General features: G+C 38.8%; 1 protein-coding gene across 11 annotated transcripts in view; it reads right to left on the bottom strand.

Annotated features, from left to right (window-relative positions):
• Positions 1-22,399, bottom strand: part of MKX (mohawk homeobox) — a 63,275-nt gene that overhangs the window by 4,693 nt on the left and 36,183 nt on the right. For 5 of the 11 annotated variants that reach the window (XM_023536160.1, XM_023536164.1, XM_023536163.1 and 2 more), the window contains exon 6: positions 12,900-13,180. The exons of 4 other annotated variants lie outside the window; for them this stretch is intronic. In XM_023536160.1, coding sequence (XP_023391928.1) covers positions 12,915-13,180 — 266 coding nt within the window. In that variant the 3' untranslated portion in view covers positions 12,900-12,914. Of the gene's footprint in view, positions 1-4,249; positions 4,429-12,899; positions 13,181-14,859; positions 14,928-22,399 lie in introns of those variants that run through there. 2 more of the 11 variants (XM_023536165.1, XM_023536167.1) reach the window with 2 other exon arrangements.

Below are 22,399 nucleotides of genomic sequence, written 5' to 3'. Positions count from 1 at the left end.
GTGCTACCAGAACACAGAACAAGTCAAGGCCCCTGTGTAGGAGGAGGAAAGCCAACGACAGTGGATATTTTATGGAGAAAAAATTTTTTAAAAAGAGTTAGGCCTTTGCTCAATTTTGCCCACAAATTGCAACAAGTCCGTTGCCAGAGTGAAGCAATAGGTTATGGAGATATTTATTCGACGGAACGACTTGGCAGAAGCCGAATAAGTTCCATGAAGCTTAAATAACATCAGGGAAATAACAAAACGCAATTTAGAAAAGACCGTGTAACCGATGCGCTGGCTCGCAAACGAGCAGTCTCACTGCATGAGGGGCCACACTCGGACCCCTACCTGAACGGTCCACCTGAGAGTGATGACCGCACAGACGACGAGGAGGATGCCTGTGGCTAGCAAATATGTGATGCGTTACAGAGCCCAGACATGAAGGGAGCCCGCCTGTGGGAGGATGGCATGTAACTCGCTGGCATGTAGTTCAGGTCCACGGAGAGCTCCTGCTTGGGACAAAGAGTGACCTTGAAGGTCCCACAGCCCCACGGACACTGCTCATGCTCCCTCTGGCTGCCTCCTTGAACTTGTTCCACCGAGAAACAAGTTTACTGCAGCCAACTGTGAGATTATAAAATTCTGCTTACTCTTTGGGGGGTTCTGTGTTTTACAGTTTGGTGCCTATGAAAATACCTTTGAAGTGAAAAAACACAGACTCCATCCCCCATTTGGTATTCCTAATAAGTTTCACAAATTTCAACAATGCACTCTGCAGGATTCAAAAGACTGAATCCTATATTTTGTTTCTAAGGCAAGAGGGGCACGTGCAGTGTCATTAGGTATAGACTCAGTTTTCTTTCCGAGCAGCAGAGGAAAAGTCTTCATAAGAAGGAAAAGAAAAACATTTTGCTTCTCTGTCAATAGTCAATGCTAAAACAGCGTGTAATAAGGCTCAATGTCAAAGATTTCAAACGAATAAGAAAAAGCTGACTACCACAGCTTTTGGGGGTTCTCTGCGTCCAGGCGGTTTTGGTTCAAAACGTAAAGTGGTGCTCGAAGCGCACGCTTTCCTGTTTCTGTTATTGGAGGGCTGTCCTGCGTCACTAGGATATTATGAGTCCAAGAGCCACCTCCTTCAGTGTAGTGTGTTTTAGTTCCCAGAAGAAGTAGCAGAAGGAAGACAGCAAACAGGGGCCCTTCAACTCAGAAACATTTATGCTTTTGAAGGAAAGCAAAGGGCCATAAAGATCTGGTAGTTTGGGGAGATTTTTTTCTATTCATTATGCTGAGATGAAATCTGGGGAAATGCCCCAGTTATTTTAGAGAACTGGTATCATTTGAGGGGAACTCAGAAAATTTACAACCCACTCATTATGTTAAAAAATTGCATTAAATGTGAAGATTTTTTTTCTTATGCTCTTTTCCTTTGAAGTATAAACTTCCTGGCCCTTATCTCATTCAAGTATTCTGTGCCTTTTCAGCCAAGAGTCAGTATTTAAGGAGTGGTGGGTGTTGACCCATCACCGGTGCTCAGGAGCTTGTGCCACTTCTGTCCACTGCAGACAGGTCGTCTCACCAGCTCCCCTCCAGAAGTGGCATCCAGTAGCTCAAGAAACAATCCGACAGGAGAAGGAAGGATTCTGAACGCTGCTGAAAAGAGGGAAATCATAATTCTGAGCTAGAGCAGACGTTTCACTGCTATTAATTAACATGCACAGACTTACGGTCTGACCGCCCTGCATTCTGCTCAGCTGTAGCTCTTACTCTGCAAGTAGCTTGGCTCGGCCCCTCCAAAGTCTGAGCTAAAATGCCTTTTTAGATTCTAAGGTTCCAAAAATCAGCTACGCTGTCAATTACCATAAAAGCAACTGGTTGGCAGGAACAACTTATCGAACCAGCCAAAAGAGCGTGTTTTAAGACCAAAAAAGAAAAGGAAGGAAAAAAAGGGGTGCGGAGTTGGGAAAATCTTGAACACTGCAAAACCCAAACCATGTTGAAACAAAGTGGGGCTATCCTCGGTTTGGACATGTGTTTCCTTATAAAGTTAAGTAGAGAAACAATTATACAGAAAATTCAGTTCTACTGCAACTCAAGATGGGTAAGCTCAAAGCTCTGCGGGCAAAGCGTCCATTCGACTTTGATCAATGCAATTTAAAAACACATTAATTCTGATACATATTCCTGAAATAAGAGTTATAGTCAAAGAGACATGACTAAATCTTTTGCTCTGAGATTCCTTTTTCAAATTTAATCAAGCAGCCCTAAAGTTAGGAACCTTTTTAACTGTTCCCACGAAATATTACTCACGCCACTGAAATGTAAATAAAAATTGAGTATGATTCAGAATATGAATATTTTTAATTAAATAATCTAAAATCATATAATATATATTTCCCTAAGCGAAAATAGAGTCGGAGCTCCAGACGCCTGACAACTGTGTTTCCTCACTCTCATTTTGGGGGCCATGACTGGTGACAGCAGGTGTGGACAGCCAGGGTTTAGTGTGTTTCTGATCTCAGAGGTCCCAAGAGCCTCCAGGACACCAGATCAGTTGCTGGAGTAATTTAAACACTTGGAATAAGTGAGATAAAGAACAAGACTGTGGTGAATAAGGCAGATAGAAAACTTCACTGAAGATCTGAAATACTGACTGCTCCAATTTGCAGGACCTTACACCAAACGGACAGAGCAATCTCCAGGGACCCCTTCTCCTATCACCACAATCTTTCTCTACTTCTGCACACCCCAGGTCCAGCCTGGGCTTGCATGCACCAATCGACTGCATCCACTGTGACTTTATTTTTCTTTCCTTATAAAATTAGCATTTTTTGTTGTTGTTGTTTTATTTTCTCTGGTAAGAAAATACAAGTTCACTGCAGAAAATTTGGGGAAAAGTATAAAAGAGAAAATAAAGGACATTTAAGGCTAACTAATATTAATATTTGGATATGTGGCTTTCCAAGCAAGTTTTAAAAAATTGAGTCACTTTGTATGTTTTATAACTCTCTTTGCTCTCCTAACTTCTGCTTTAGCCTTATCTTTTGTTAATAAATAAGATAATGATCTATCATTGGCCTTCCCTGATGTGGTAGTGGTTTTTTGCCCGTGAAATAGAAACAGCTTGAAAGAATTCAAAATTTAGTTTCATCCAGTGTAAATGTGAATATTGAGAGACTCCAATGTGACAAGAAGGGGTTATCTTTAAAACAACAATTACTAAAATTGATCGAATGCTTATTCTTATGCCAGATACTCTACAAATGACAATAACCCTGTGAACGAGCACCATGGCCCTTATTTACAAATGACAGTGTAGCTTAGAGGATTCAAACACGCAAAGGACTCAGGTAGGCAGTGGGAGCTGAGACTCAGCTCCCTATCAAGGGACTTCCAAGGTCATGTTTTTAACTGCCACATTCCATTATCCAAGTGCTCTCGAACACCACCCTCAAGGACCCTGGCAAGGTCAAATGTGTTGTTTATACAGAAAGCCTGTGGGATGATAACCTATTAAAAAAAACAATTTTCTGTTCTGTTTGCTAGTGTTTAAGACCATAGAGGTACAAAAGACTTTTTTTCTCCTCCTTATGATTTAATCTGTAGTATCAAAATATCCTTCCGAATCACAGAATAGGGAATCTAAATGAGATCTCTTGAGAAATTTCTCACATTTTAATTGCAACGACATTTTAATAGATGTGGTATCTGCATAATCACTCTTCTATTGCCTAGAGTAAATTACTGCTAAATAACTCCTAGACAGCTGTTGCTGCATCACTTTTGGAAAAAAAATTTGTGGTTATTTTCTCTTTAGGGTAGTTAGAGCTTTCGAATGAGTAAAGATAAATCATTCTAAGTGATTTTTTTTTCCAAAAAAGGGGGAAAAAAAACACCCAATAACTCATAACATTTATCTGTTGTTGACTAAACTGCTTCTTCCAGTTCCACTGACCAAAAAAGTGAGTTCGACTTTAAAATTTCGCATGACAGGAAGAGACTGCAACCGAAGATTGGTGAATATCAAGGTTACTGCTCTTGTTGAAGTTATTGGAGCCCGAGTTTTGTGAGCCTTGAGATGGGGAAACTTTGCAAGCTTTCTGAACAGCAAGAATTATACAATGAAACCCACCTCATCTTCATGAATAGATTTAGTATTTTTTTTCTTTTTTTTGCAATATACTAGCTAAATTATTTATCTTGGGGCCTTAAAGAATGAGTGGCTTCCAAGATCATCTTAGAGTTCGAAGAAAAATCTTTTCCAAAAATTAAGCCAGTGTTACCTCCAGCCATGACTTCCACCCTCTGGCCAAATATCCTTTTCCTTCCTGCTACCTCTCATGTGGGCTGGTCCTTCCATGGCTAATGATGCCCAGATGTCTTGGATCTCCAGCATTCCCACCTTCAGCTGCCTTTCTGTCAATGCATTATCCTTTCTATCTCCTGCCAGAAAAATCAGTATTAGCCATTACACCCTTCTGTTTTGGACCAACAGAGAAGAGATTCTCGGTCAGGATGGGGACAAGTCAACATCTCAAAGCTTTCAGGACAGAATATATTTCTACTAACAGCACCACCAACAGAAAACCTTTACTGTTGCAGGAGTACCCATGTCTGCTTGGTTCCTTTTCAGTCAGGGAGCTATATCTTTGATGGCTTTGCTTATTATTCAGAGAGCAAAAGCTTGAGGCTGGTGGCTCCTCATTAATCCCCTTTACCTTTGTTCTGACAAAATGCACAGCTATTTTGACCTCATCAGTCTGGGCTGGAGTACTATAAGTGTAGGAAATGGAATTTGTAGCTTGAAAGAAACTTTAAAAATAAGCAGAGTACCACCCAATTATAATGTCTCAACTTCGCTTTTAACTAAATATATCAAATATTATTGACGCTAAGTCATTCTGCAACAGGCCCATCTAGCAATGGTGCTGCTCTATGATCTCAAAGGCTCCATCAAACTTTCAGTCTGAAACTTCGCTTTGAACATTAGAATGCGGTCTATGGGGAGGAAATTGTTGGTGAGTGACCAGAAAAGAGGTCTGGAAGTGTTAAATATTCTCACTTCTATTATTAGCTCATCGTCGCAAACTAGGAGTGTGGTCTGGTGTGAGGCACAAGGCAGCATAGTGCAGTGGTTGGAGCCCGGACTCTGGCACCAGACAGCAGGAGTAGAACTCATGTACTATCTGCGTGACAACTGGCCGGCCGCTTGACTTCGTGCTTCAATTTTCTCACCTTTAAAATGGGTCTAATAGTTCTAGATACATAGGTTTGTTACGAGGACCACATGATTTCATTTAAAGACAGTGTGAGCACATATATCAAGCACTATGTGAATCTAAAAAGGTTAACCTTCTTTCTTACTTTATTTTTTACATCTAAAATATGGAGTTGAATGCAGTCATCTGAAAAATTAGTATTGTTCAGCGATTTAATATGAAAACCATTATGTAAGGATGAAATATTTTTACCCTAGGCAAAGCCCATCAGCTCAGATTAATGGATTAAGTGTGCAGAATCTATCATCTTCAAAGACAATATGGCTTTCCTGATGCTATTTTGTGCCAAAGTACCACAACGTGCCAAGACAAAGAGCACTGGAGCCACATTAAAGAATATCTACTAACTTCAAGTGTCTAATGGTTTTCGTTACTTCGTTTTCCCAATGGGAATATTGGAGATGTTACCCAAGATGTTTCATACATGAAAGGTGGGTTTCCAGCCAAAGTCTCAGAAAATGACTTCCTAAATATGCATGAATAACTTTTGTGTGTGCCTGTGTGTTGCAAAGAGAATTAATTGTTTATAAAAGCACTCCTTCTTACATGAAAGTTGGGCTACTAGTTCTTAAAACTGGATGGACTTAATCTGATTCTTAGCTAAAGCTTAATGAGGGCTATTCCTCCTGAGATCAACTTTATAGCTGCAGTTTTAGTAGAAGGTTGACTTGTTTAATAAATTTATAGATGAACAGCATTGTTACAAAATATTAATATGACTTCCTTCAGCAAAAAAGCTTTTTAAATGAAAAATATGCATTTGTAATAATAATAATAGAAATTGGCTGGAAAGTCTGGCTCCATCCACATATTTTGAAGCTCTTCAGTATCTCTGAAAAACCATCAAAAAGTATTTTTCCTTTGATATATGAACTACCGTGTATCTTTGAATTGGCTCATATTATTGCCATGCTTTTCAAATTCCTCAAATTACCATCTCTAGAAACGACACTTCAGACTAGAGGATCTTGGTGTTAACCCTGTCTGACTGCGTTAACGCCAGAAATGGCACAATAAAAGGAATGATGTTCACAAGCTTCTTGGATCTTTCAAAAAAAAGTAGCAAATGACAGTTTCCCTGCTCACAGTTCATCTGCTGTATTTATTAATAGAAAAACACATATTTTAGACATAAGAAGAACAGTATTACCAGTCCTTTTACATTTCATATACATTTCCATGTTCTTAATATACTTAAGATGTTTTAACTGTGCTTGGCATGTCATGTTCTGTGTTCACACATTTCTACACTTAAAGGTTCTGCCATTTTCTGCTTTTAATTTCAGAAACAGTCATTTAAAGTCTAAACTGGGGTAGGGAGGGGCTTTGAAATGAAAATTGGGAAGAACTTTGTTGATGACATTGAAAGGCAAGAAAAGTTAAAAAGGAACTAAGCATAACGATGAGGTAAACACCTTGTCATGCCTTGGCTGTGGCTGGAGATCCAAGTATACCCTTAGCCAGAAGGTTTCTGATAATCCATTTTGACTAAAAGAATACCAAATAGCCCCTCTCTACTTTAAATTTTATCAAAGGGATCCACTCTAAATTTTGCCCAGCAATTTACATCTCAAACTATTTATTAAATTCCAATGGCTTACACGTTATATTCCGCTATTATCACCTAAATTTAGAATACAAGAAATTTCTAGGAAAAAAGTAGGGGATAAGTTGCCTAAATCTAACAAGTTGACATGGTTGGGGAGAAAACAAAACATTTTATAGATCAAAATCCCCTTTTTGTACGATCATTTGTCCACAGAACAGAACGTGTCCTGGGACCCTAGGAAAATAGTGAGCCGACTCAACAGTTGTGTGGCCTTGGATGAGTTATTTACTCACACTGTAACTCAGTGTCTTCACCTACAAAATGGGGATAATAGCAATGCCTGCTTCCCGGGGTTGCCATGGAGATTAAATGAGGTACAGTCAGTCCTCACATCGTCATTGATTGGTTCTCAGAAACTGCGACTTTAAGCAAAACAACGTATAACAAAACCACTTTTACCACAGGCTAATTGATAGAAACAAGAGTTAAATTTCTATGGCATATTTCTGGTCACGAAAACATCATCAAACTTCTAAACAAAGACTCAGAGTACTTCTAATATTAAACACTGAAATAAATGTAAGCTCTACACGCACTGAGGAAAGATGAATAAAAAGCAAGTAAGAGAATTCCTTCCTACCCCCCGCCCCCGCTTGTTCTAGTTCATGGTCACAGGTGGCTGGTTCTCTCCCAGGAGCTCAGGGCACAGGTGGGAGTCACTCTGAACAGGATGGCCTTCCATCGCAGGGCATATTCAGACATACCCACACTCATTCAGACTGGGGCAACTTAGACTCGATCTTTGACCTGACTACCCATCTTTGAGGCGTGGGAGGAAACTGGAGTCCCTAGTTCCAGAAAAGCCACAGAGACATAGGGAGAACGTGTAAACTCCACACTAACAGTGGCCCTGGCTGGGGATCAAGGTTTTTTTTGTTTGTTTTTTCATCAACATTATAACGAAACAATGTTGAATGAAGCAATGTTATTCGAGGACCAGCTGTACTGCGTGTAAAGATCTTGGGAGCTGTGCCTGGCATATGGCGAGTAAGGGCTATGGCATTGAGAGTCCTAACGTGAAGAAGCCACGCTCAGTCATCCTTCACTGTCATGGGGCCACTCCGAGTACCACGGAGGTGCCAAGCCTCACACAGGGTTTCTACTGTCACACTCCAGACTCTCACTCATCTTCTCGGGATGCTGTAGAGAAGAAGATAAAATTCACAGGGAGAGGTCTCAGAAGGGCATGCTCCTGTCTCTTCTCTGAGACTGTGATTATGGAGGTCACAGGTACCGTGAGGTGTTCCAGAACTCTGGAATTCCAGGGTGTCTGCTCGAGGGTAGCCACACGAGGCAGTATTTCCTTGCTATGTTTCAAAAATCATTATAGATTCCCAGTATTCCAAAAGGGTCAGATAACAGTGTTAGGCTGTATTTAACCAACTTCTTGATTCTCCTTTCATATGAGTAGCAGATATAACATTTTTATAGGGAAATAGTTTTCAGAAATGGGTGACACCAGCTTCAGCAATGCTTTTTATTGTCTATTTTTTCTTATACGTGAATATAATACAACTAAAAATGCTTTCGGAGGGCAGAGGAGATAAGATACTTCACTTACATTACTTTCCCCAGTTGTTACCATTTTTACTATGCTATGACATGTCATTGAGGGACAGTCATTACAAACACAAAATTGAAAATAAAGAACCCAAGATTTTCCTTGTAATACATTACAGACTGCTTCAGAATAATCAAATCACCCTCCTTCTTCTAATTGGAGCAGTGATGGTAATAATATACTGTTATAAGATCTGTTTTCTGTTTTGAAAATAAACACGTTGGCCAAGCTCTATATTGCTGTGATGTTGGGGCCTTTTATTTTTGTAAGTCTTGTATTTTTTTTTATCTTTCCTTTGGGAAAATAGGGTGACATACATTAATCCACACGGGGTCATCAAAAACTAATTATTCAACTTAATATAGAATTTTTTTTCTTTCTTGGGTAGCATAATAAGCTTTTATAAACCAAAGTAAACTTAGTTTCTGCTGCCCTTAGTAGAATATTTTATTCAGATAAAATAGTTATTCTCGGAAAGAACAGAGCATTGTTTTATTATACATCGACATAGTGATAAGGTTTTAAAAACAGTTTTTGGTTATTTTTAATCTGTTGCTTTTATAGCAGCCCTGAGAGGTAGCTGGAGCTATACAGTCTCTAAAGAGGAATACGGATAGCAGTACAGAGCCACCATGCAAACAAGCTGGCCACCACCAAGACCAGAATCACTAAAACAGAGTGCACTGGTCATGATGTTGAATCTAGTTGTAAAGGAGATTTGAGAGCGTCCTCTCTAGGCCGCTGATAGCTTTGCTTTTGAATAACAGTGAAATATCATAGCACCTTGGACCGAAGGGCTAAAGAGAACCAAAATGCTAATGATAGTTGTCTCAAAGCCACCTAAAGATCCAGGGACAGGCCGAGAACTGATAATGACTCTTGGCTGGGTGTCTGATGGAGGGTGAGCTGAGCTGGTAATTCCTCAGAGCACTCGGAGTCATCCTGTGCTGGGACCACTGCTGCCAATGGCCATACAAGTTAGACATAGCAAGTCTAAAATAATAAGGCTCCACAAGTACGGCCTTAAGAAATGTAATATTCGGGAGGGGTATTTCTGTGGGCACCACAAGATATTAAAAACATAGTACTTACACATGAATCAAAGAAATTATAAAAGAGAGAAAACACTCTTATGACCTTAGATTTTAAAAAATACTAGGGTTCAATGACTACCAGGAAAGAAGAATGAGTATAATTTATAGAAAAGATCTTGCAAAGCTATTTCATGGAAATTTTAATACAAAAGAATGCATGTTCACATGATTTAAATATATTTAAATGCCTAGCAGCTGCCACACATATTGTCTTATAAATGCCATATGCTGTTGTAAGTAAATAAGATACCTTAAAAATAAGAGAAAATATATTTATTTTAGTCATTAAAAATTACTGATTTAGAGAAAGGGACAATGAACCTAATAATTTTTTTGGACTAAAAACAACTCTCTGCTATTTCTTATATTTTGTGCCCTTTCTCATACCTTTTTTTGACTTTACAGAGAACTATAATATTTTAACAATCAATAATATAAACCAATTTTAAAAATAAATGAGAGAGAGAGAGATTGAGAACACTGTGCAGAACAGAAAAAAAAGCAAAAATGGCATTTCTAGAACAAACCAGATACATTTATTGACACATTTGGTTTTGGTGATAGAATATACTATACATACTCGAAAGTGACCTAAGAATCAAATCCTCCAATTCTAAATTCTCTCCAGATGCCCAGAAATAGATGGTGAATAAGCAAAGAGAAGATAGTAGTTATTGCCTTGAATCAAAGTGTTATACAAAAGAGCCTGGCTCTCATAGACAAGAATAAACAAACCACATACTTTCATCATGGAGGCACAAAAAGTTGTCTTTTGGGGCGGACTAATAATGGCGAGGAAAATCATACATTCCTTGTAAGATTCCCAAGCTCTTGCAGGCACACGGCCTTCTCCCTGTCCCTAATAGGATGTGGTAGTTCTAGTCACTTTTCCACATTCAGGAGGTGGAAGCCATAGGGGTTGGCATAGGCCAGCTGTGGATTCATGAGCAGAGTAGTTTCTCACAAAAAGCCAAGAGCTAGGAAGGCCCCTGAGCCTAGAAATGTGCCATAGCACCATTGCTCATGACATCCTTTATTATTTGGATGTCTATCCAGGTAGACTCACACTCAGTTCATGCCCAGCACGAGTGAATCACTCTCTGTTATGAATACAGTTTGTGCATGGGTCCAAGGCCAAGGAACCAAAGGCATCTACCTACCATAAGGAGGTGAAATCATTCCTCCCAGGCCACCTGCAATGGGAGCTGAACATAAGACATTACAGAACACACGTGAAAAAGTGAGCAATTGTTTCAGGCTTCAGTGTAACACTGAATTACACAGCCCAAGAAGTGGAGATGGGAAGGTAGAGTTGGTCAGGAAGGCTTTTTAGAAAAAGTATTTCTCTTATTTTCCAAATTCTAAGTAGCTGGATACATTATCCAGCTGGTTTTCAGCTTATTTTAAGAGGTTTATAAAAATTATCCTACAAGATAGATAGTTTATTAGACAACGTAATATATAGACTTAGTTGGACAAGAAGATGCAGAAAGATTACTTTTAAAGTGAAAGGAGCAAAGAATCTGTATTTGTGTTGGCTTACAGGAGCTCACAGAAGAGTGAAGAAATGAAAGATTAGTAATGATCTTTCAGGCCTAAGCTGAAAATACATTTAATTAACTATTCATATGATTAATTATTATAATAAAAATAATTGGCAGAAGTAGGAAAAGCAAAATGTGCACCCAGAAATGAAAAAAAGGATGATTATTTTTGTACTAAAGGAAGGGGGAAGTAATGGGAATTATGGGGGGAAGTGTTGGGAGCATCTACCTAAAGGTTGTTTTAGAAACAGAATCAGAGTGTATGATTAATTGAAGAATTATTCAAATGGAATTCCACAATAACTTTAATAGTCTTTAAGGCACAGAGAAAGAGAATAACCAATTTGTTACTAAAATTCCTATGCTGCTTTTAATGGGATTCAAACCTTTTTTTGGTTTCTCTTGAATTGAGATGAGTGCACCTGTTCACCAATCATCAGCGTAAACTGCAGGTGGATTTACTTAATCACAGTTTGTTTCTCCAGCGCTAAGGGATACTGGAAAGAGTAAATTTGGAACCAGAGAGCTTGGGGTCTGAATCTCGGTTCTGCTACTTATTAGCGTGTGGTTTGGGTCAAGTTACTTAATCTCTCTGGGTCTCATTCCTATTTTCTCATCTGTAAAATAGATAGAAAATACTGCACAATAAGGACTGTTGTGGAAATTAGTAATAATTGCCATGAAACACCACACACTCAGTCATACTCAACAAATAGCAGCTACAATCATTCCACAATAGCCAGCAAACATTGCTGAAGGTCAAAGCTTGACCTTCGAATGGAACAGATAACAAGTAACATAACAATTCAAAATAGTTTTTGTATTTGAACTGTCTAAGCTAGGTCAAGGGCGGCCATGTTATGTCTGTGATGCCCTGGTATGGAAAATTCTCAAAAGAGCGAGACAGCTTATTATAGAGGCTTCGGTTTTGCAAGGGCTTGGAGAAGGTCACTTAAATTGCTTAGTAGCCATAACATGCAAAACATTAGAATGGAATCTTCAATGACAGTGAGAGTGAGTGTACCAAGGCAAATTCCAGGATTATGTCAGCAATGAGTCTTTTTGCTGTTCATTTTTGGGGTTGGCACATGTAACCACAATCGGATGAGCAACTTACATGTTACTCACGTGTGTATCTCTCATATACCCATATATGTTTCACTGCTTTAACATAAATAACTGTACTTGGTATCTTTAAATTCTTAGATTGACTGAAGCAAGAATATATAGATTATTTCAGATACTCTTGAAAAGAGACAATTATTAAAAAGTTTTTCCCACTGCATAGCAGAATGAGAGGAAAACGCAATTTCCCTTGGAATATTTTTTGCCATGTTTGGATGCCTGGCGTTTTGATAATGAGCACCCACAGTGAATCTGAACTTCTCCAAGTGAAAAGCAAATCATCTTTTTGTTGAATGTCAAATGCAAAATTACACTTTGTACACAGCATTTTATCTGCCCCACCCCCAATTTTTTGGGCATAATTAAGGGCCAGGCTAACATAACACAATTCATGGTGATGATTACATTTATTGAACATTTTGCAAGTCATAAATGTGCAATTAATCTCATTTCCTTTTTGTGCACACTTATATCATTTCTCCATTTTACAATGTAGAAATCGAGATTCAGAAAAGCTGACTGACAGGTCCAAGGCCAAATTATTAGTAAATAACAGGGCTAGTACCAAAAGCCAGATCTCCTAATTTTAAGTGCAACAAAATTTGTTCTCTCTATGCTGTCTTCGTCGACTTATTCACAAGTTCATGGTTCATTCAGCAAACATTTATTGAATGCATCCTATATGGCAAGCACTGTGATAGGTACTAGAAATACAAATTACAACTGGACTTCATCACCAAGCAACTCGCAGTTTGGTAAATGATAACGGCTCAGCATGGTAAGTGTGTGGGAGCGTCTAGGGGAGGGAGCAATGGCAGGCGCAGGGGGGTTGTGGTCCAGAAAGGAGCTCCAAAGGAAATGAGGAGATGATACCTTTGGGGCAGTGGAGAAGAGGCCTTGGGCAATTGCTTCCAGTGGCAAGCAGCCTCCTGCATTCATTCCAGCATGCCCAAACAATGGTACCATTATCTGAATGCCAAGACCTGGAAAAGATGGGAAAGCACAGGCCTGAGGTGAAGATGAGCGGGAGTTACAGGGTGAAGATGGGGAAAAGCATTCCAAGGAGGAGGAATAGCCATATGAAAGCCAATGCCATCCATTACACGACTCCTCTGGGAATCTTTTTCTGGCGAGGCTGAAATGAATGAGATGTGTGAAGGGGCAATTGGGAAATAAACCAAGAGAGATCAGCAGAGACCAGGAATTGAGGGGATTTTGGTTTGGGGTGCCAAGAGGGAAAATGTGAACTCTATCCAGAAATATACGGGGAATTCTTAAATGATACTTAACAGTGATTTGATCAGGTTTGGATTTTAGAAAGATGTCTCTTGCCTTCATGGGAGAAGAGATTGAAGGAACCAGGCAGGAGGATCATGGCAGAAACCTAATAGAGAAGTGAAGAGCTCTGAGATTAAGGAAGTGGCAGGGAAGACAAGCTTTGAGCAGTATTACGAGGGAAGGCTTATTGAATGACGAGGTGGGGGTTGGGAGCAGGAGGCAAGGTCCGTAACGTCTCTCAGATTTCTGCCTTAGATGACTGGGTGGATGGCAATGGCGTTCTCTTGAGTTAGGGAAGAAAGGAAGAGTGAGTTTCACTTTGGAGAAGGCAGCCCACGAAGAGTTCAAGTTTGACATGTGGAGAGTAGGAAGGCTTGGAGGACCTTCAAGTGTGGATACTGACGTACATTTAGAGATGTACAGTTAGAGATGTACGATGCTGTCCTCAACACAAAAGGAAAACTGTGTTGCCAATTACTTAGTAACATATTCAGAAATATTTTGATATTTTCTCCTCGAAGCATTCACTTTAATGTGGAAAGTCATCAGCATACAGGAAAAAGAGGTATACACATAAGTACATAAATAAGAAAGGGTCTTAAACAAACCTAATTACAGAATCATATTTTAGCACAGAGATCTAAATATTTTTCCATATGCTCGGCTAATATTATTCAACATGTGATTTTAAAAAAAATGTGTAAAATACCAAAGTCTTGAAAAATGAATTACTTAAAAATCTTTATTAGTCACATACCCTTAATACACACCCTCAGAAGGAAATGCATAACCGAAGGGTGAAGGGGAAAGAAACAGTTTCCTTAAGTGAAGGAACGGAAAGAACGGAGGACCTACCTGGCTGCTAGCCAGTCAGAGAGGACTGGAAAGCGAGCAGTTTCAAGGCAAATCTCTACAAATCCATCTTTTACCAAAGTTCTCACGTAAAGTCTACCTTTTGACATGAAATATTTAATGGGGACTTTATTTGAACCACGAACTGCCCTTAAAAATTTTAATATTGGATTCCATACAAGGCTAAAAGAAGGTGGTTTTAGGTGATTGCAAAGAAACATCTATTTTAAAAAAAAAAAAAAAACAAGAGGAAAAGGACTTGTGGAAAGCATAAAGCAGTTAATGAGAATTTCTATTGAAAACCGAAAGTTAACGACAACACAGTTTCTTTCCGATTGAGAACAGATGCTTCTTAAAGAACGGATAAATCAATAAAGTTCGTTTTCTACTGGCATTTGGGACCACAATTTTAATCTGTTGAAATGGCATGAAGACAAAAAACAAAATACAAATAAACAAAAAAGGTTTTCTTTTAGAAAGAAGCTCCATCTAATTGGCTTCCACCCTCGAAGTTTACAGTCGGCTCCCTGACGGGGGAATAACTCCCTCAGGAAGGTGGCTTTTCGCTGGGTGCGTGCATGATGTTCATTTGCCTTGTATCTAAAAATTAGAACATAACAGGCTTCTAATCATCACTTGTTAATGTGAAACAAAAAGAATTCTTTTTTCCATTGAAAGCAGATTGTAGTGAAAAAGCAGCATTCTCCAAGGTCATATGCTGTTGGCAAAGCTCAAAAAAACCTTGTAGTCCAAATTGCTTATGTTCAGTTGTGTTTACTTAGACTTAACTTGACGAAGTCTGCCTCTGATTATACTGAGCAGTCATCTGCCCACAGATAAATAGATATTACACAAACTTTTGGAGAAAATGACATTCTGCCTCCATAATTTTGGAATAATTTACTCTGTACCCCCAACTTAAAACACCAAAATGATCCACAGTATGTTTTGGGGATTGAAACATAAATATTTCATTTAACAAAGAGAGCAGCTTCCATGACCTTTATGGATTTTAGGTGATTTACTAACAAAGTACGATAGTACTCTGGAAGGTGTGGAGTAGCTCAGCAACAGGCAGTTTCAGGCAACATTTATTTCAGTCTTTTCAATAACCATCAAGATTTCAAGGAATTTCTGTAAACAAACTGTCACTTAAAGAAAATAACTTTCCATCAATTTTTGCAACAAGTCTCCAAAACAGAACATGCATTATAAAAATAAGAGTTTGCTAAATTATTTCCAGAGACTACATCTTGGAGTAATGTTTACACTATCGGTAGAAAGCAAAAGCTCAATGTTTTACCACTATATCTTACACTAAAGGCAGAATTTGGCTTTGGGAGTAATGTAAACCATTTCCATGGCACAGAGTCTGTTCCTGATTACCCAAGAACTGATTCTGGTCCATCATATTTACTTTCTTGCTGTTATATTTACATAACAAAAGCTACACATACTTTCCTCTCCGAACTAAGATCGTTTCAAAAGTGTAAGTACTTATATTCCTCAGCAATCAATCAATAACCAATCAATCAACAGGTCTTTACCTCACTTTGCTAACAGCTGGTAAAACAGTAGTAAACAAGAGGAACATGGTCTCTGTCCTCTGGAGTTTATCTCTGAGAATGATGATAAACTGAACACATGCTCTCAATTTCTTTTGCTCATTTTAATTTATACAATTATGAAGAGTTTTCCCTCATTGAAAGTAACATATTTCCCTCCCTGATTCCTGTCTTATTATTGAATTAACTTAGGGATGCAGCCCTTTGTTTGGAATGCTGGTGTGTTAAGACAGCTGTGACTGTCTTGCTGGGCCAGCTCCCTCTAGCAGTTCGGGCTATGCCTGTAAAGGGGCTCGTTTTTGACCGATTCATTTAATGCCTTCTATTCTGACTTTTATTCTAATCTGCTAAATTTGCTTTGATAAGAGCTCTGCAAAGTGAACTAATGTAAACAATTGTACTGCTACTGGTACTTACGTTTATTAAGCAAGTGCTTCCAAAAGCCTTTCCCTCAAAAGAAATTTTAATCTATCGGTGTACGTTATGGCCCATTCTTTCCACTGTTTTTTCTCATTATGCTTTTACTTTGAGATTCACAAAAGATAATTATATATATATTTTTATATATATATGTGCACACACACATTATATATATATAAATAAGGAATATGTTTTCCAGTATGTATGCCTTTAAGGTTAGCAAACAAATCCATAACATCTGCTGGAGACTAGAATGGCCTCCTCACACCCGTCTCCTCGAGAGAAGGCATTAGCTTTTAATGCAAAACTGCATCCACACTCTAGAAAGGGCAGATTCCTCAGATTCGATGTGTAATGAGAGAACTGAATCCAGGAAAATGAGTTTCAACCATTTCTCCTGAAGCCCAGCCACATGACAAAGCTAGCGGCATCTCCAGGGCCACTGACGTAAGAGCAGCCCAGGCGAAGAAGGCTGTTGCTGCTCAAAAATAACTTTCACAGCTTAATACTGAGGTCCTATGACAACTGTGTACAAGAGGAAGGTAAGCGGTGTTAGTAAGCAGAGGGAACATACAAATGACCACACATTTTACTTTTCAAGCATGGAGGGAAGGAGCAGCTGATAGATCAAATTTCAAGTAATGAAAATCCTTTAAGAAGCGGAGCCACTTGACAAAGGAAAAGTCAATTTGTAAATTGTATCAGATTGGACCAAGACATAACTCTGCATGGAAACTAGTACGGAAGCTCAGTTTTAAAAAGGAATACAAAAATCCTACACGCGCAAATGTCATTACATTCAGTCAAGGCTTTTAGGCAGCGTCTAAAAAAGTGAGACCAGCCATCAGTTTCTCTAGACATGCAGTTCATTCTCTAACACACGGAATTTAACACAAAAGAAAATGTTAGTTAAGGATCACTGACCAGAATTTGTTTACAGAAGAGCCCCAGTTGGATCAAACTTACGTGGCCCTCTCAAATGTTAACCAAAGTAGGGGGAAAAAAAAAAAGAAAGAATGAAAAAGTTTCAAAACCAAAAATCTTGAAATTTTTCCTATATTTTCTGGTTTCGTTTTTTCCCAGAACCAAAACACCACAAAATAACACCACCTCAGTGCACTCACTTCCAGCTCAGTCAGGAAGTTCCGAGGTCTATAAACATTTTTTGATTCATTTTTTTTTTTTTACAAGAAGGTGACCAACATTTTCTTAGCATTCCAAAAAGCTGCAGGTTTGGAATACATTTCAGTTAAATGTCAGTAAAGGAATTTGCTCATCGTTCAAAAAGCACTTTTTCTTTCCAACCTTGGAATACATGTAGAAACTGTATTGTGAATGGAATTACAAAACAACTCGGAGCCACAAAGGGAAATCCATTTTCCAATTCCTGAAAGAGTTCCGTAGGAAAGCATTTTGTACAAGAAGAAACAGAAATAACATAGAACATTCATATAGCACAGCTCATCAGATGCTTTCACAATCATTATCAACAGCTCTGTGAGGTAGGTATTTTTCTTTCCCTCATTTTACAGATACAAAAATAAATCAAGAAAGTTAGATGGTTTATCTAACATTTCTCAGTGGTAGAGGAAAAAAATCTGAACACATATCTTCAAAGTCTGAAACCATAATCTGAAGGCATTGATTGAAACCCACAAGCCATTGTCATAGGTAATGGGAAAATACCAGTATTGCCTCAAAGATCCAAAACAAAATAAAAATGCACACAATCATCACTATTATTTAACACTGTACTGGAGGTATCATTCAATGCAATAAGCTAGAGAAAGAAAACCATGGCAAAAATTTCAGAAAGGTGGTAAAACTATCGCTATTTGCAAATAATACAATTGTATTACTAGAAAACACAAGAAAGTCAACTGAAAAACTAACAAAAATGATCAGCAAACTTATGGTTGTAGAGTACAATATTAATATGGAAATTAATGGCTTTCTCATATAAGAAAAAACAGCCAGTTAGAAATATGGGATGGAAGAAAGGACTCTACTTAAAATAACAAAACTACAGAAAGATAAAATGCCTGGGCATAAATTTTACAAGAAATGTAGAAGACCTATTTTGAACATTTAAAAAACTACTAATGGCCACAGAGACACAAACAGAAATACCAAGTTTTTGAATAAGATGAATCTACATCCTAAAAAATATCAATTTTCTATAACTAATTCCTAAATGTAACAATCCCAATACATAAATGTACATACATAAATGTAACACAATCCCAATAAAATAATAAAAGGTTTTTTTAGTAGATAAATTGATCTTAAAGTTAATAAGGAAAAATAAACAAGCAATAATAGCTAGAGAACTCTGAAAAAAGAAGAATAAGTACAGCCAGATATTAAACATATCCTAAAGCCTTAATAAAATAGTGTGGGACTAGAACATGAGGAGAAAGAAAAATAAATAGAGGAGAATAGAAAGAGAAGATAGATTCAATTCAAAATGTGGTATTTCCAATCAGGGAGAAAGGAGGAATACCAATTGATCAATAACTGGTCAGTGGCTAAAATAAAGAGGTGAATCGAGTGCCTTTTACCTTGCGTGACTTTTTTTTACAAAGGCAGAAAGGACTTAAAGAGACCGGTCTAATCATGAGAAGCTGGTTAGAGAAGACACAAAATGTGTCTGACGTTGCTCCATTGACTCAACTTTCTGATACTGCATCCTCCCAGCCTTCCTCCGATTGATCAGAGTGAGCTAAGGCGTCAAGGACCACAGAAGGTACCCAGTGCTGGAGGAAAGCATGGACAGGGCCTGATTTTCAGTTTGAAGATTTCTACCTCTTCGACGCAACTTCATAATTGCAGTGGGTGTAACGACATTTCTGGCCTATCCCAAACGCCACACCTCTGCCAGTTTCTCAACATTTGTGTTTACCTGTGGTACTCTAAAATTACATTATAGGGCTGAATAGGGAGTTTCCTTCAGAAATGTGATAAATTCTGTCCCAATCATATCACCGCTTTCAAGTAAGATTAAAATCTTCTTTGTACTGCCCATCACAAGTAAGAGCAAAACCATGCATGCTCTAATACCCTAGAAACAGAGGTAAATCTCAAGCAGCAGTGCTTCGAAATCACAGACCATCACCGAGAAGGGAAGTTCCATCACTGGGAAAAATAATGCATCTCTTAAAGCAACATAAGTTTCAAATTTAAATCAAATGGAAGAAATTATCTAAAAGACCTCTTTCCAAAAATCACTGTTCACTTTTTTTTAATACCATTTTGTGCCATTTTCTATTCCTCGATCATGCTCTTCACTTTTCCTAATAATACATGTATCATTTCCTCTATAAAGAACATAATCATGAACCAAAGCGGTTTTTGTTGGACTAACTGATTTTTTCCCCCAGTCCATCAATATCACCCTCTGTTTCTAGACTGCTATGTGAATGGAATGGGGTCCTGAGCCCAGAGATCACTTCCGTGCCAGCTGTCCTGACCTGGATGGGACCCCGCGGTGATCATCCAAGTGCTCTGTGCCTAATTGCCAACTCTGCTCCAAAGAAGAACCCCAAGAAAGTTTTAAACTAAGTCCTTTAAGGATCAGAAACCCCAGAAGCTATCTCCAAATGGGGTTCCGAACCTGGCGAGGACAATGGTTGGGTTTTAGGAATTCCTTGAAACCCCTAAAATGATCGATTGAAGAAAATAAATTGCTATTGAACATCGCAAATGCCTTATAAGGAAGGTGCATGTTAAGAACTACAAGGCCCCTTTGGTTTGCTTAGCATCCGGGTGGATGGGTTTCAGCATGAAAAGTAGGCCTGGGACAGAGTTCGGGAGCTGAATCTGGGGAGATCTGGACTACATTATACTTTGTGAAAAGAGCTTGGAGATTTTGAGGCAATGGGGGAGCTAGGGGATGAGTAGAGAAGGGTGGAGGGAGATGTGTGGAGCCAGGGAGATGTCGTGAGGCTGGGAGCCACCTGAGGCAGAGCAGGCAGGGAAGAGTCCCATGTGTGGTAGTTATAGGATACTTACGAACAAGGAAACACAGTATTCCGTATGAAGTTATAAGAACTGTGAGATTCTAGCCTTCCTTTCGTTTGCTCCAAATTGTCCATACAGTCTGCTACATGTACACTCTTTCTAAAAATGGGGGGATCTTTTGGCATTTGAGGAAAGGGGTCTAATTCATATCTGAATCAACGCGATGCAGAACAGGAACCACATGTGTAGGATGATGAAAAGAACCATGAACTGAATGCACTTTGGAAAGAAAGTACACGGTGTTGTATGCTTTGAAGACAGAACCCTCAGGCATCAGCAGAAATCTTCAGAAAGATCCAATCTTCCACAGTACGAATAAAGTGCCCAGGAGAACCCTATTTAGATCTTGTTGACCTCGAAAAGGAATATACCTGCCAAAAAGAACTCCTTGTGGTCAACTGGGCCCATATTCATAACCAGAGTCTAGCAGCAGGTGTTTACAAGGCGCCCCTCACACACACTGCATTTCAAGGAAAAGCCAGACCAAACTGCCAAGCCTCCTGCACTGCATAGGTGCCACCTGAGCTGAACCTTACAAAGGAGTTCCTGGAATCCTGTTTCGACCAATGAGCTGAAACTTGTTCCGTCCAATAAGAGCTGTGCAGCTATAGTCTTATTTACATCTTTACTGATCAGTCAGAGTGGCTCCCTGACAATCTACCAGGAACCACAATTCAGATCAATCGAAACAATGTTATTTGGACCAATCAGACTGTGCAAATTCGGATCCTTTATTTGCATAAAAATGGACCAATTAGAGACCAGGGCAGGCATTATCTCTACATTAGCATGCCTCTCCTTTGTTTCTATGGAACGTACTTTCGTTTTTTACCGGAGGCTGCATATCCCTGGTTTACTTGAATAAAGTTTCTCCTTTTACCATACCTGGATTGGGGCTTCTTGCTAGCATTGGATTGGTGGCAGCCACTTTTTGTTGACAATCTAAAGGATCAGAGATACTCCTGTTGTTATATGGGTTCCACAGAAGTGTGGTGTTGAGAGGAGTGGATGCACATTTCTCTAGAGAATGATCCAAAGCTTTTCATCCACTTTTCAAAGCAGTCCCTGTACAAAAGGAAGAGCAGCTCTAAATAAGTTAGGAGTCACTGTTTTGGAGACTTCTACTCAATAAATGAGTTTTTATTTAGAGTACACTCAACCAAGATGGAAAACACAATAAAATCCAGTGGAAAGAAACTAAATGAGGAGCTAAGAGACTCAACTTCTTTCTGGCTCTTCCGTGAAGGAGCTGGATCACTCCCTCCCAATCACAAGAAAGTAGGAATAATTATCCTTATTTTTACCTCGCAGAGTTGTAATGAGGACCAAATAAAATAACAGATGTTCATGTACTTTCTACAGTATATAGAGCAACACAATATATTATTAGATCTAATCTGGCATGATATTTGCTAAGCTAATACTAGAATAGTAAGTACAAAAATGACCTTAGTAAAAATATTTTTACAATTCAATCATGGATATTATCCCCCTTCCTTGCCACAATAAACAATGGCATTCTGCTTTAAAGGATATTTTTATCAGCCATCCAGTTTTTGGAATTTCACTGTGTTCTAGTCTCCCTTTACAATGTCTGTTCTGTGTCTCTTCCTGCCTACTGCCTTGCTCCTCTGTAGGCCAGCACATCAAATTTGTGCGAAGGCAGAAGAGGCTTTTTTAACGCATGGCAACGGGCATGACATTTGATCTCGCCCAGGGATTAAGTCATTCATGAGCAGAACCCAAAGGGAGGAACAGCTCCAAAAAAACAACCAGCCTTGCTGGTACTACAACATCCAGAAACTCAGTCACTTCTGCTACAGTTATAATTTGCAGTTTGTCTGGCACTGAGAAATCTAACTGCAGTCTCTGTGGTTTAAAGAAAATGTATCTACAGCAGCTTGGAGCCATGTTTTAAAACGTTCCATGTTATTTTAGTTCAAGGACAAGCTTTTAAAATTAAAAAGAAAACTTTGGCTTTAATTATTGATTAAAAGTGATAGGCATTTTTTCTTTTAAAGAAATGTTATTGAGTCTCACTTTTGGAGAAAGCATGTGAATTTTTTT

The sequence above is a fragment of the Pteropus vampyrus genome, unplaced genomic scaffold (genome assembly GCF_000151845.1).
Source record: "Pteropus vampyrus isolate Shadow unplaced genomic scaffold, Pvam_2.0 Scaffold150, whole genome shotgun sequence".
NCBI classification, from domain to species: Eukaryota; Metazoa; Chordata; class Mammalia; order Chiroptera; family Pteropodidae; genus Pteropus; species Pteropus vampyrus.
Note: the sequence above shows the minus strand (reverse complement) of the source record. Positions and strands in the feature narration are given on the sequence as shown.